General features: G+C 36.4%; 1 protein-coding gene across 2 annotated transcripts in view; it reads left to right on the forward strand.

The window, feature by feature from the left end:
- The window catches only part of Rgs7 (regulator of G protein signaling 7), a 386347-nt gene that overhangs the window by 293230 nt on the left and 80143 nt on the right, over positions 1-12974 (forward strand). For both annotated transcript variants that reach the window (XM_059280689.1, XM_059280690.1), the window contains exon 4: positions 10126-10232. In XM_059280689.1, coding sequence (XP_059136672.1) covers positions 10126-10232 — 107 coding nt within the window. The remainder of the gene's footprint in view (positions 1-10125; positions 10233-12974) is intronic.

The raw sequence follows: 12974 nt of genomic DNA on the forward strand, positions 1-12974 counted from the left end.
CTTTTTCCTAGGAAATCACTGGTAACCTCTGAGAAAAAAAAAATTTGGTAATGAGAGCATAATGAGCTGAAGAAAGTAATGAGAATCTGAAGTAAGGGAAATAGATACATAAAAGCACTCTTCCATAAAGGATGACCTATTACAAGGACTCACTGTAATGGGGACAAATTCTTAGGAAGTTTGCAAAATCAAGAAAATCTCTCTCTCTCTCTCTCTCTCTCTCTCTCTCTCTCTCTCTCTCTCTCTCTCTCTCTCTCTCTCTGTGTGTGTGTGTGTGTGTGTGTGTGTGTGCATGTGTGTGTGGTGTCTGTCTGTCTGTCTCTCTCTCTGAAGTTTCATGGAGAGTTTAATGTTGATTTTCCAGAAGGAACTGAAGGAGCACAGTTCATGACGTTATTGTGTGAGAGATACTCTCATTAACATCCCATATATGAATTCCCTTGGAAACAAAGACAAATGTTTCTTCTAGTGATTCTTGTGAAAGGAGAAAGGAGTGACTAAAAGCAAGGGTCACCCATGAGTTGGTTGGGGCAGACAGACTGATAGAGCTGAAAGTCAAATGCATTGTGTTTTCAGCACAGACTTCCATGAAGACAGGCAGGTTTAAAGGGTAAGTTTGATAGCTGAGCTTTAGTAAAACAAAAATTCTGGACAATATATTAATCAATTAAAGACAGAATATAGCACCTCAGACAATACAAAGACTTCTGAATTTGTATGACTAGAGCTTTCAGGGTACAAACTTGAGCTATGTATTATTCTAACAAGCTAAGCTTGCACACACATTCTAAATTAAAGAGATCAAATTAAAGAGATAAGTAATGACAAAAAAATTGAGACTGCTTTCTTCAATGTGACCACTTTGGAAACAGAAACAAAGAGGTGCACCTCCTCCCAAGCCCATCTTTGGTTGTGAGCCTAGCCTTTAACAGCTGAGCAATCTCTCCAGCCCTAAGCCCATCTTTGACATGCTAACATGAGATTTAGATTTAAGTAGAGGATAAGTATGCTTAAGTAAGCATTCCTGGTCAAGGGTGGTCCTGCCCACCACTGACTCAGAGTTGTCTTGACATCAGTCTCTTCTTGTGTAAGTTTTCAAAGCTGTATGACATCTATTTGTGAAGCACAAAACCCTTCCCTTGCTGGCCCTTAACTTTGCCCTTTCCTGTTTCCCAGCCTGAGAATCTCAGAGAAAGTCAAACTCCTCTGGCTCCTTTGTTTCAGTAGTCTGACAACCACAGGGGGTAACACTTGTCTCTCTTCCCTTTCAATGTACTTGAGAGCATTCTTCCTTCTAGAAATTGTGATGCTCAGAAGGATGCCAAGCTAGTGCTGAATGCCATTTGAACTGTTAACTGTACCGTCACATTTTCATTACAAATGTCACAAGGGGCCTGACAAATGGGGAGATGGAGTATACTAGTGAGTAGTGGCTTCCCTCTTCCTGGTATATTGGGTACTCACCAATGTGACAGCAGGGTTTTTTTTGTAGTAACTGGTCATAAACATGAGGATATTGATAGTACATTTCTAAATCCCCTCCTTAAAGCTAAGTGAACTCCTAATTTGTCACAGGTCACTTTTGTTTGTGAGGCAGATGTGTGCTTAGATACAACCTTGCCTAATGCATCACAGTGCAGTACTTTTGCACCATCTGACAGAGAGAATGATGATAGAGGAGATGAAAAGCGAAGCAAAACACTGGTGTGAGATGTTTCCTCTCCTGTAAACAATCCCTTTCCCTGTGGTTGTGTGCTATTTCTCTGAAATAAAGGGCAGCATTTTAATTTCCAGGTTTTCTTTTTTTTTTCCACCACTCAGCTCTCATTTTTCTCAAGCTGCCTGTATTTATATGCACTATTTTGCAGATTGTTTTTTCTTACTTTCACCATCTGAATCAACAAAGACTGGGTTATTAAAATAATTAATTAGTTTTATTGTGTGAATAGAAATTTCTGGGATTAATCGTTGCTTATTCATAGCTTTTGTCCTTTGTTATCCCAATTGCAAAACATTTCTATATTCAAATTCAAACTCCGACAAGTGCTGAGGTAAAATAGATTGTACCATCCAGCCCACCTTTGTTCATAATTGGCCCTGGGCTACCATTCCTGTGTTGTTGTGATTAGACTGAAGGCCATTAATAACATTTTATATAAGAAATAAAAAACACCATGTTGTCCCAGGATAATTGGGTCTCAAGCTGTGCTGCTATCTAAGTTCTAAATCTCGCTTTGGAGATTTATTTCAGTTAGTTTCTTCTAAAATGGGATTTCAGGGCATGCCAGGAATGATAACACTGCTTCCCACAGCAGAAGAAGGCAGCATAGGTTATAGTTTATCATCTGAGGTGGAGTAGGTAAGCATCAAGTTCCCAATTTCCTCCGATGTCCTTAGTCCAATGTTGTTTTTTATTTTACTTTTGCATGGTGGGGATTCAACCCAGGGCCTGTCATTCTAGGTGAGTGTTCCACCATGTAGCCTTGTCCCTAGCCTCTGGATTTTTGAGACAGACTTTCACTGTGTAGCCTAGACTGCACTTGAAATTTCAGTCCTCCAGCCCATGGATTGCAGATCTTCATCAACGTAACTGAAAATCGACAGAGATTTCTTTTTAAGTTGATTTTAAAAGTCGGGTTGAAAAACTTCTGGGTGAATAATAAATAGGTGTTTCATCCATTTTTCATTTTCAGTGCATCTAAGCCTGTGCTTGCATTCTGAAATTGCAGGAGGTTGAAAAAATTTTTACGTGTATGTTCAATGCCAATTACAAAGAGGTGATGTAACTTAGTATATTCGTTATAGAAAAGAATTCCTCAAAACATTAAAAATGAAACATGTAATTAAATAATTCCTCTCCCGCTACTGAGTAGACATTAAAGGAAATCCAATTGTTCTATTGGTATGTTAACTGCACTCTCACGGTCACCACACCACACAGTTGTTCCCAGTAGCCAAGAATCAGCCTGCATCTACTAATAAAATGGAACACATATATGTACAGGAATGTGCACAGATTGTAGTCATCCTCAAAAAATAAGAGAGGAGATTTTATAAAATACAAAAGACATAATTTTATCATTGGTTTTTTAAATTGTATTACATTAACTGATATTAAAATGATGAAATAACCTTGTTCACCTGAGATCAATCCACTCACATAATTTTGCGTGGTGTGTGTGTGTGTGTGTGTGTGTGTGTGTGTGTGTGTGTACTCTCACACACATGTAGAGGCCAGACCAAGACAGAGTTTCCTTTGTTGCTGTCTACTTTGTTTTTGGCAGTAAAGAGGGTCTTGACCTGGATCTCTCCTAATGAGCAGTGAGCCCTAGTGATCTGCTGGTCTCTACATCTTCAGGAGAAGCATAACAGGGGTTCCCCAAACTTAGCTTTTGAAACTGAGTTCTGCAGTGTTGTTCTCAGGCCTTTAAACTTTAAAGCAAGAGCTTAGTGACTGCGCTATCACCCTAGACCCCTGCTGGATCTTATTTCATACTACTTTGTTAAAGATTTCTGTTTCTTTTACAATAAGAAAAATAAATGGTCTGTTATTTTTCTTTCTCTTTATGTCTTAATCTAGTTTTAGTGTTAAAATAATGTTAGTTTTATATAAGTAGGCTATATTCCTTCTGTAATTATTCTGGAAAAGAAATTATAGATTAATTGGATTTTTTTTTTTTACATCTGACAGAACTCATGAGAAAAATCATCTAGATTCATTGCTTTCTTTTTTGGAAGTTATTATTTATTCAATTCCTTTAATAGAAACAGGACTACTGAGTTCTTCATTTCATCTTGAGTGAGTTTTGATATTATCTTCAAGGATATGGTATATTTCATCCAAGTTATCAAATTTATAGACATGATGTTGTTCAGAGTGGTCCTCAGTTATTTGCACAACATCCATATATCATTAATGATGACCTCTGTTTTATTCCTGATATTGGCAATTTGGGTGTTTTTTAATAGTTATAAGGCTGAATGTTTATGAACTTTGTTGATATTTTTCTGAAAACTTGAGTTTGGTTTTGTTGTTATTTGCTTGGTTTGTTTTGGGTTCATTTTGGCTTGCATTAGGTTTCAAGTTCTCATCTGTCTTAAGGTTAAAAGTATCCTTAAGGAAAAAACATAAGAATTACAGATCAGAAACATGAATGTTCAGAGAAATGAAAAATATCAGGGAAAGAAAAAAAGTAAAGAGAAAAATGATATTTTATTTTGTTATGCTTAATTTAACCAAAATATAACTTAAAAGTAATAATAGTAAAAAGTGTTAGAGTAGTATTTCTCAATCTGTGGGTTGTGACCCCTTTGAGTGACAAAGAACATTTTTACAGGGGTCACATATCAAATATCCAGCATATCAGATATTTGTATTATGATTCATAACCATAGCAAAAGTACAGTTAAAAAAGTAGCAATAAAAATAATTTTATGGTTGGGAGTACCACAATAAGAGGAACTGTATTAAAGGGTCACAGCATTAGGAAGGTTGAAAACTACTGTGTTAGATTATTAGAAAATACCTATAAATAAATTGAAGAGATGAGTTAGGAATAACCCGGCATAAGGTACCTAAAAGACTCGAGAAGCAGAATATGTGTGTACTTCAAAATATGGAAGGCACACTTGGGGAGAAAGAGGGGGAGGGCTCAGAATGACAGTTGGAAATGTCTGAACTGCTCTCTTCGGAACTGACAGATCAACCAGCACAAACGGCAGTAAGAATACATTGATCTGAAACTCACTTGGTATAAATTGACTTGGTGTATGTTGCCTTTCATTGAATATCTTTCCCCAAAAACAGCAATATTGTAAAGTTTACATGGATTATTCACCAAAATAGAGCACATTTTGAGTCATAAAGCATATCTTAACAAATTTAGGAGCATAACAGTTATGACATGCTTATTCCAGAAGTCAATGTAAGAAAAATACCTAGAAAAACTCTCTTGAATATCTATAAATAGGCAAAATATTTTGTTATAGCACTTGGCCAAAGAAGATAAGCTAAAGACATTTCTGGGAAGGTAGGCTGTCTTAGTTAATTTTGTGTGGCTATATAATGGAATGCCAGAAACTGGGTAATTTATAAAAAATAAAAGTTTAATTGTTTACAATTTCAAGATTCAGAGGCTGGCTTTGACCAGAACCTTCTTGCTACATTGTCCCATAGAAAAAAAGGAGTAATATTTGTTCATTCAGACAAGTGGGACCTTTGTAAACTAAAGGCCTCTTAAAAGTCCAACCCCCCAGTAATGTCACTGTAGAGTTTTGGAGGATTAGAACCCATAGCAAGCCCACAGTAATGTGTTCCCTTCATTGTTCATTGGAAGAAGCACTCCTTCCTTCCTCTCCCATTTCTCAAGGGTATTGTCATTAAACATTGGATGTCACTTAGTTTGAGGTATTCTGTGAGCTTGGCTGACCTGTGCTTTGGTCTGCCTCATGTATTTTAGGAAGTTCTTGGCTATTTTTGTATTTCTTTCACCAAGCTGTCTTTTCATGTCTTCCTGATATTTCAGTTAGGAATGCTGTAGCTTTTGATAGACTTCCTACTGTCTCCTGAGCCAGGGGGGTTTCTTGTTGGCATATTTCATTCATGCTTTGAAGGATATGTTGCCTCTGGAAGCATTTTTTGCTATAACTACTATATTCCTCTTCAGATTGTGTGTGTGTGTGTGTGTGTGTGTGTGTCCTTTGCTGCCTAGGGTGAAACAGGCATGTCCTGGAGCAGATGTATCATGTTATCAAATTTGATTACCTATAGGATTCAAGCAATTGGGTTAGGAGCTAAACACCTATGATGGGGAAGCCTAATCTAGAACCAACTACTCATTTCCTTTTGAACTAGATGGAATGATGAAGTGGTACAAACTGTGTCATTTTATATCAGCTAATGTCACTGTAGCTTTTGCATGTGGTATTGATGCATAGCACACATCTTATTTGGTTATCACAATGAACTTTTGACAGAGGTACTTTATTAACTTCATGCTCCTGAGGACACCAAGGCCCAGAGGCTGGAAGTCTCTGGCTAGCGTTCCACAACCAGTGAATAGAGAGTTGGATTTGACTTCAGGCAGTTTACTGTACAGCTTCCATGCTCCACTGTTTTTAGGAAAGGTATTTACATGTATTAAACACTTTGTGCATTTCTCAATGCTGATTGAATTTATTATTCTGTTTTTTGTTTCTTTCAAGCAGAAGCCATGTTTAAAAAGTGTGTGTGTGGTATTTGAGTGTGTATACATGTGTTCAAATGTGTGGGAGCATATATATGTATGTAGGCATGTGGAGGTCAGAGGTTGATTTGGGATGTCTTCCTGGATTGTTCTCTAACTTGTATATTAAGAATATAATATATTATATTCTCACTCAAATCTAGCTCTTTCTAATTGGATTGCTCTAGTTAGTCAGCTTGTTCCAAGTATCCTCTGTCTCTACCTTCTGAGCACTGGGACTGTAGGTGAGCTGCCATACCTTCTAGGCATTTGCATGGATCTTAGGGATCTGGTCTCTAGTCTTTGCACTTACACAGCAAGCGCTGTACCCATGGAGCCACATCTCCAACCCCCAAACAACATCTGCTTTGCTGCATCCATTCTCTGTACTTTCCTATCATTTGCTATTGGCTTTTTTTTTAAATCTCTATTTGTAATTAGTAAAAACCAAGTAATACTCAGATTGTTTTTCAGTGTGAAAATGTTTAAAAAGAGAAGAAAGCCCAAGTTACTTCTTTCACTACCTCCTTCTGCTGAGAAAATAGACCTGCTTTAGAAAGTCCTAATTCAGTAATAGTCCATTTCTATTTGGCTTTGTTGGAGAATAAAATGTTCTGTATGTATCATTTCCCCAAATGTCTGACCTTACCTTTTCAAATGGAATTCTAACAGATCTAAAAGATGATGTTTCAAAGGACTTCTGAAATGACCATATCATATTCCAAACAACCTTTGCTTTTCTGACTTGGAATCATCCCAATGAGTGCCTATTACTTTACTAGTAGGCAAATTACCTTTGTATATATTTTAGCATTTCCATTGCCTTTCTGGCTACCCTAACTTTTCTTTAGACTTCCTTCTAAGATACACCTGGATAGATCCTGGTTACAGTTAAACTGTGTGGGAATGACACAACTGGTTGTTTTTACAACTTTATTTTATTTTAACTATGTATATATGCATGTGAGGGTATATACAACTGTATTTGTTTTTTCTGAAATATGTTTTTAATTGAAATAGAATAGAATTGTATCACTTTCACCCTCTGAGGTACCCTCCCTCCCACCCCTCCCAGCCTCCCTCTTCAGGTAGATAGCCTCTTTTTCTTTGATTATTATTGTTACATAGAGCTATATTTCACAGAAGATATCCACATAATACCTAACTGAAAGGATTTGACTAAAATATATAGAATCCAGTGATTATTATCATAATTGTTGTTTTCTTGGCCCCAATGCTTTTCAATCTTTGTGTGATTATTTGCTGTCTTTGGAGGCTGCTGTGCTTGTCTGTGGATAAGACTCGATTTTGAAATTGGGCTATAAATATACAGCACTTCACACAGAAGAACTCAACCTTCTTTTATAATATGTCATTCATCCTTTTAACATTTGAAGTACTGTCGTTTAAAAAAAAAACAAATTAGTCTGTAAAACACTCTTCTTCTAAAGATGTTGCTAGTCTTTACCTCAGGGTTTGAGGTGAGGGAGGGATAAATGCCTGGGTTTGGCACAGCTGCTGCTGCTCATCACTTGGTGGCAGTTTGGGGATGGCTTTCTCAGTGCACACATCACTTGGATGTCCAAATGAGCAAAGAAGCTAGGATTTTTGGTTGCTTGTTGTTGAGCTTGAGCTGTGTGGGTGAGGCAAATATCACTCACACATGAAGATTAATTATCGATTAATTTGCCAAGAAGCATGACAATGCTGAGCCATTGTTGGGAGGATGATCTTGACTGATTACTCATTAAACTCTTTAAATATTCCACTTGGGCATTGCTAGTGCTCTTTCTGGGTCTTATTAAGTTGAGGTGATGCTGGAGTTTTAGGAGCAGTTGGATCATGGGAGCATGTAGCTCCATGATTACCATTAAATAAACAAATAAACCTTGTAACAATGCCCTCTAATCACTAAGATCTCTTACTACCATTTTTGTCTGTAATATCAATATTAGCTTTTCTCATTGCACGACAACCCACATCAAATCCTTGTAGAAGTACTTTGAAAAGACAATATAAGCATTAACATTAATTTAGAAAAACTGAACAGACCTCTCATAATCACAGCACAAAACACTTTGGTCCTTTCCCATGTAGTAATGTTTCCCCTATTTAGGATGGGCTGTGTATTTGAGTTCTATTATTCTTTTATTCTATTGAATTCTATTTATCTACTAAGCAATATTGGTTATTTATCTTCCAAGTCCTAACTCTAATACAAAATTTACTTCAGATTTTTCACCTATTCTTTAATAACATCTTAGTGGAAATTATGTCTATAATCTGAGACTCTCTTAGCATTTGACCAAATACATGAAAATCATTTTCTAAGTCTTGTTGGAAGGCCAGTCACCTTAAAGGTTAAGGTAAATGGTTTGACGTTACCTTGACCTAGGAAGTATATACTACTGAGGAGGAAACTAGTTCATACTCTTAAAGAATGGAATTCCCATTGATAGACTCTACCAACTTAAAGCCATGATAAAGAATGATCAAGAGCAAATTTTCCTGAGCCAAACATGTCTGGAGAATTCTTCAAGGGGGAGTAAAATGAGACCAAATATTTTTAAATCAAATAAAAGTAGACTATTGGTCCTCAAGAGAAGGTAGATGTTCACTGTTTATCTTTCTTAACAAAAAGCACTTACTAAGGCCTGTATGTGATAGTACTACATAAAGAAGAACATGCAAATGCTGAGGAATGGCCACAATGGTGTTGGCTTCTGAGTGGATGCAGGAAATCAGGCTGACACTCACTGGCCTCTGGCTTTTTTGACTGCAGGGTCCCAACGTTAGCTTTCACTACATTTTTCTAAGATTCATCAAGACTTTAGCTCCTAACTGCCTTTTATGTTGGTTTTGTTGTTTGTTTTGCTTTGCTTATTGAGTCACATAATGTCCCAGGCTTAGAGTTGGGAAGCAATTTACTCTCCCTCTCTACACCACTCTGTTTTCCTTTCTTGTATCTGTACTCTGCAATCATCCTCATGTGCTGTAACTTAATTTCTTTGACTGGCAAATGTGCTGGTACTATTTCCCAGTACATGGACTCTAAAATCAAAGTGAAGAGAAATGATTGTAAGAAGATAAGTAAGCCACCTGAAATTTCAAGGCTCAGGGCTTGTTGCCAAAGGCATGTAAGACTCTTGAACTTGACCAAAGCTGTAGGCTCCTAGTCATTGTTATGGTCAAGCTGTCCTCAAAAATCCTCTTACATTTTAATGTGATGACGAACCCAAAATAATGAGGAGAGCATGGAAAGGACTGCCAGCATATAGAAGATTCGGCCTTCCTCAATCTATCTTGTTAGAGGCAAATCTGTGGAAGTGGAGCACCATGGAAGTACCTTGAAAAGATGTTAATCTCATTCAGTGTGCCAACAATGAAGCAAAATGGCCCCATATATCCAGTAGCTACTATGCACAACCATTTGTCTAACTCCATTGTATATATATATATATATATATATATATATATATATATATATATATATATATCTTTACCAACAGATGTGGGAAGTAACAAGAGTTTAAGCAAGAAGATATGTGTCTCTAAACTTTTGGTTCCTTCTATGTCCACATGAGCTCAAGAGTTTAAACTAGAATGTGTAGATACTATGCAGGAAGGTCTTGATTTTGAACTGGGAGTGTGTGTATATGTACATGTGTGCACGCACACACACACACACACACACACACACACACACACACACACCTTTATAGAGAGATTGTTCTATGCAACAGGGACTGGACTGGGAAGATGTTAAAAATTTGGTACAAAAATGTGCTGAAAGAGAATCAGACAAATGTTACTCTTTTGTAATCAACAACAACAACAAATTCCAATAAATACAAAGGGCTTTCATGTGCTGTTTTCATTTTGCTTTGCTTTCTTGGAACAGTGGAGGCTCTCCATTTGGGAACGCTAATGGCTGCCCATGGCTACTTCTTTCCCATCTCAGATCACGTCCTCACACTCAAGGATGATGGCACCTTCTATCGGTTTCAAGTAAGTGGAAACATATATTCTTTCACAATAAATCAGAAAGCCTGAACTTTATGACTTCATTTTTTATGAAAGTCTGTGTGTTTACAGAACTTTTGGAAACTATTACATGGTTGTCTTAGGCTACTTAGAAAGAAATTAGTGTTCAGGTGTAAGCATCAGAAGTCATCATAAGACACCAATGGGAAAATGTGGAATCTGAATTGCATAATAATTGAAGTTATGATTTCACATAAGAAAAACTTAAGGAAAATTCAGGAGGTGACTTACTGGAATAAACAAAAGATAGGGAACACTTCAGTTGTCAATTGCATTGAGCAAGCAGGAAGTTGAGAGATATAACTAAACTTACTCCCACCTGTGACCTATAACCAACTTCAGTTCCAAAAAATTCTCCTAATACATAAGAAGTATTTCTGATTGACTAGTCAATTGTCTATATGTGTCTAACTCTTCTTGTTTTTAAAGGAAAGTCTTTGCTACTGCAGGATGACATTTTTATACAGTTCTAATTTTTAGAAACATTTGTCACACTGATGCTACAAGTAAAATGTAAGACCAACAAACTCATAAATTCTGAAGGAGCAATTGTTCTATGCTTACAAAAATAAAAATTATCTATCTTTATAGTCAATACGAAAAATAAAATCTCCAGTGTGCAAAAAAAGTCCCTAAAATAGCAACAACAACAACAACAAAACAACAATAACAAAACCTTATTCAGAAAGGAAATACTGACTATGGCCACTCTCTTGAGAATTATCTAATTTAAAATGTTTTCATGAAATGATTGAGTTCAGACATGGCCCTCAGTTAGTGATAATGGGTTGATTTGGCCATAATTTAAAACCTTTTTTTCTGTTCTTGACCTTCCCAGAAAGAAATTAGTTGGCAGACAAAGTTTGAATGTCTTATCATGCTTCTAAGTCCTAAGTGAAGGTCACAATGCACCACTGCACATCTAGAGGAGGGAAGAGAATTTTAAAGAGTCTTAGGACAAAGTGAGAGAATAGGATCAAGTGGCATATTCCTTACATAACTACAAGAATTAGGAGAGGTTATCAAGTTCAAAGTGCTGTTAGATGTATCTCATGCAAATCTATTAAAATTATTTTATTAATATTGATTATTAAATGTTCCATATTTTAATAATCCATCTACCTTTGCAGTATATCTAAATATAACAGATTAGCAGATCTGTTTATCATTGAATCTGATAACCAAGTGAAAGGAATCAAGAAAGAACAGAGTCAAAGTGAACTGAATTCCTACCTGCAAAGTCTAGCAAAGTGATGGTCAGTCTCTGTTTGAACAGATCTAGTAGTAGAAATACATGAAGGTTCATAGTGTTTTCCATTTTGTTTTGTTTTGTTTACATTTTCAGGCTTGTTCCAAGCAGCATAAATGTCTTGAATTGAATTGAATTTCACCTCCTTAGAAGGAGCATAAAAAGAATGGGTTAAATTCTCAATGCCATGTAGATTCCAAACATCACTAAGAAGCTAAAGAAGGTACAGGGTATGCCTTTGAGATAAACAGAACCTCAATTTAATTTCATTGATGTGACACAATAGATGTGTCTCATACTCTCAGGGCATTTTAGAAATGTCCAATTATTTACTGTAAATTTTAAATTGTCTGGTCACTCTCTCTTTACTAATTGGAACTGAGACCTGACATGATTTCTTCAGGCAGATCTCACATGCCTCTTGTGGAGTTAAGTACATGCACTATTCAGCTAAAAGCTATTGAGTAATGGCTAGAGCTGTTGGAGTGAGTTCTGTAGTAGCAAAGGTGGCTAGCTCTGGAAACAACACTCATGCAGTAAAATGTCCTGAAGTCTAGAATAACCATAGAAATATGTAATAAATAACAAACTATAAGGGTTTGTTATTATCTTACAGTGCCTATTATTGTAAGTCAAAATTTTTCCTGAGAAAAATCTTTCAATATTAGTGAGAAATGTTGGTTTTATGGCATTTCTCTATAATATTCCAATGTAAAATTCTATTTTTATAGTCATAAGATTCTCACTGAGTACATGGTAAAAGAATAAAAAGAAAAAGTAAAAGTAGAGATGAGAACAAAAGATGTCTATTTTACCATATTGTCTAGAATAGGTACAGTCTAAAGCTAGTTAATCAATATGCTTATACATGGATACACACACACACACACACACACACACCAAAAATGAAGCAACACCAAGCAACCAGTGCTCCCTCTGAGAGACTTCTCAAAAGCAGAGCCCTGCATGAAAGCAGTCTTTAGCTACTTCATTCCCTCATGGCTTTACTGGAGTCTGGGTTCAATTTAATTTCCAAGAAATCAAATCTTCAAACTTCTGTCTCCCACAGAGTTAAGTGTGATTGGGGAGGATAAGAGTGTTTCATATACATCTTCCTACCCCTCTTAATCTAGTGGTTCAGTCTTTTTTTCTTCCAAATCCCTACTGTGATTTTGTTCATATGTGCACAGAACTACTATTAGTTCTTCTTCATCATACTGAAGTAATTTCAAAGAATCAGAGGCCAAGTCGAGATCCTGGTGGTCTCAGACCATTTTGGAAAAAGGCCCTCTCCTAAGGACTCAATCATTTCTCCACAGGAACCCTTTCTACATCTTTGAGAATCATTCTGCTAGAAAGTAAAATTATCAGACAGTCAGAAATTTCCCAAAATATGTTCATTACACATAAATCATCAGTATAGTTAGTTAATATAGTATCAACCCACTATATGTACA

This window comes from Peromyscus eremicus, chromosome 15 (assembly GCF_949786415.1).
Source record: "Peromyscus eremicus chromosome 15, PerEre_H2_v1, whole genome shotgun sequence".
NCBI classification, from domain to species: domain Eukaryota; kingdom Metazoa; phylum Chordata; class Mammalia; order Rodentia; family Cricetidae; genus Peromyscus; species Peromyscus eremicus.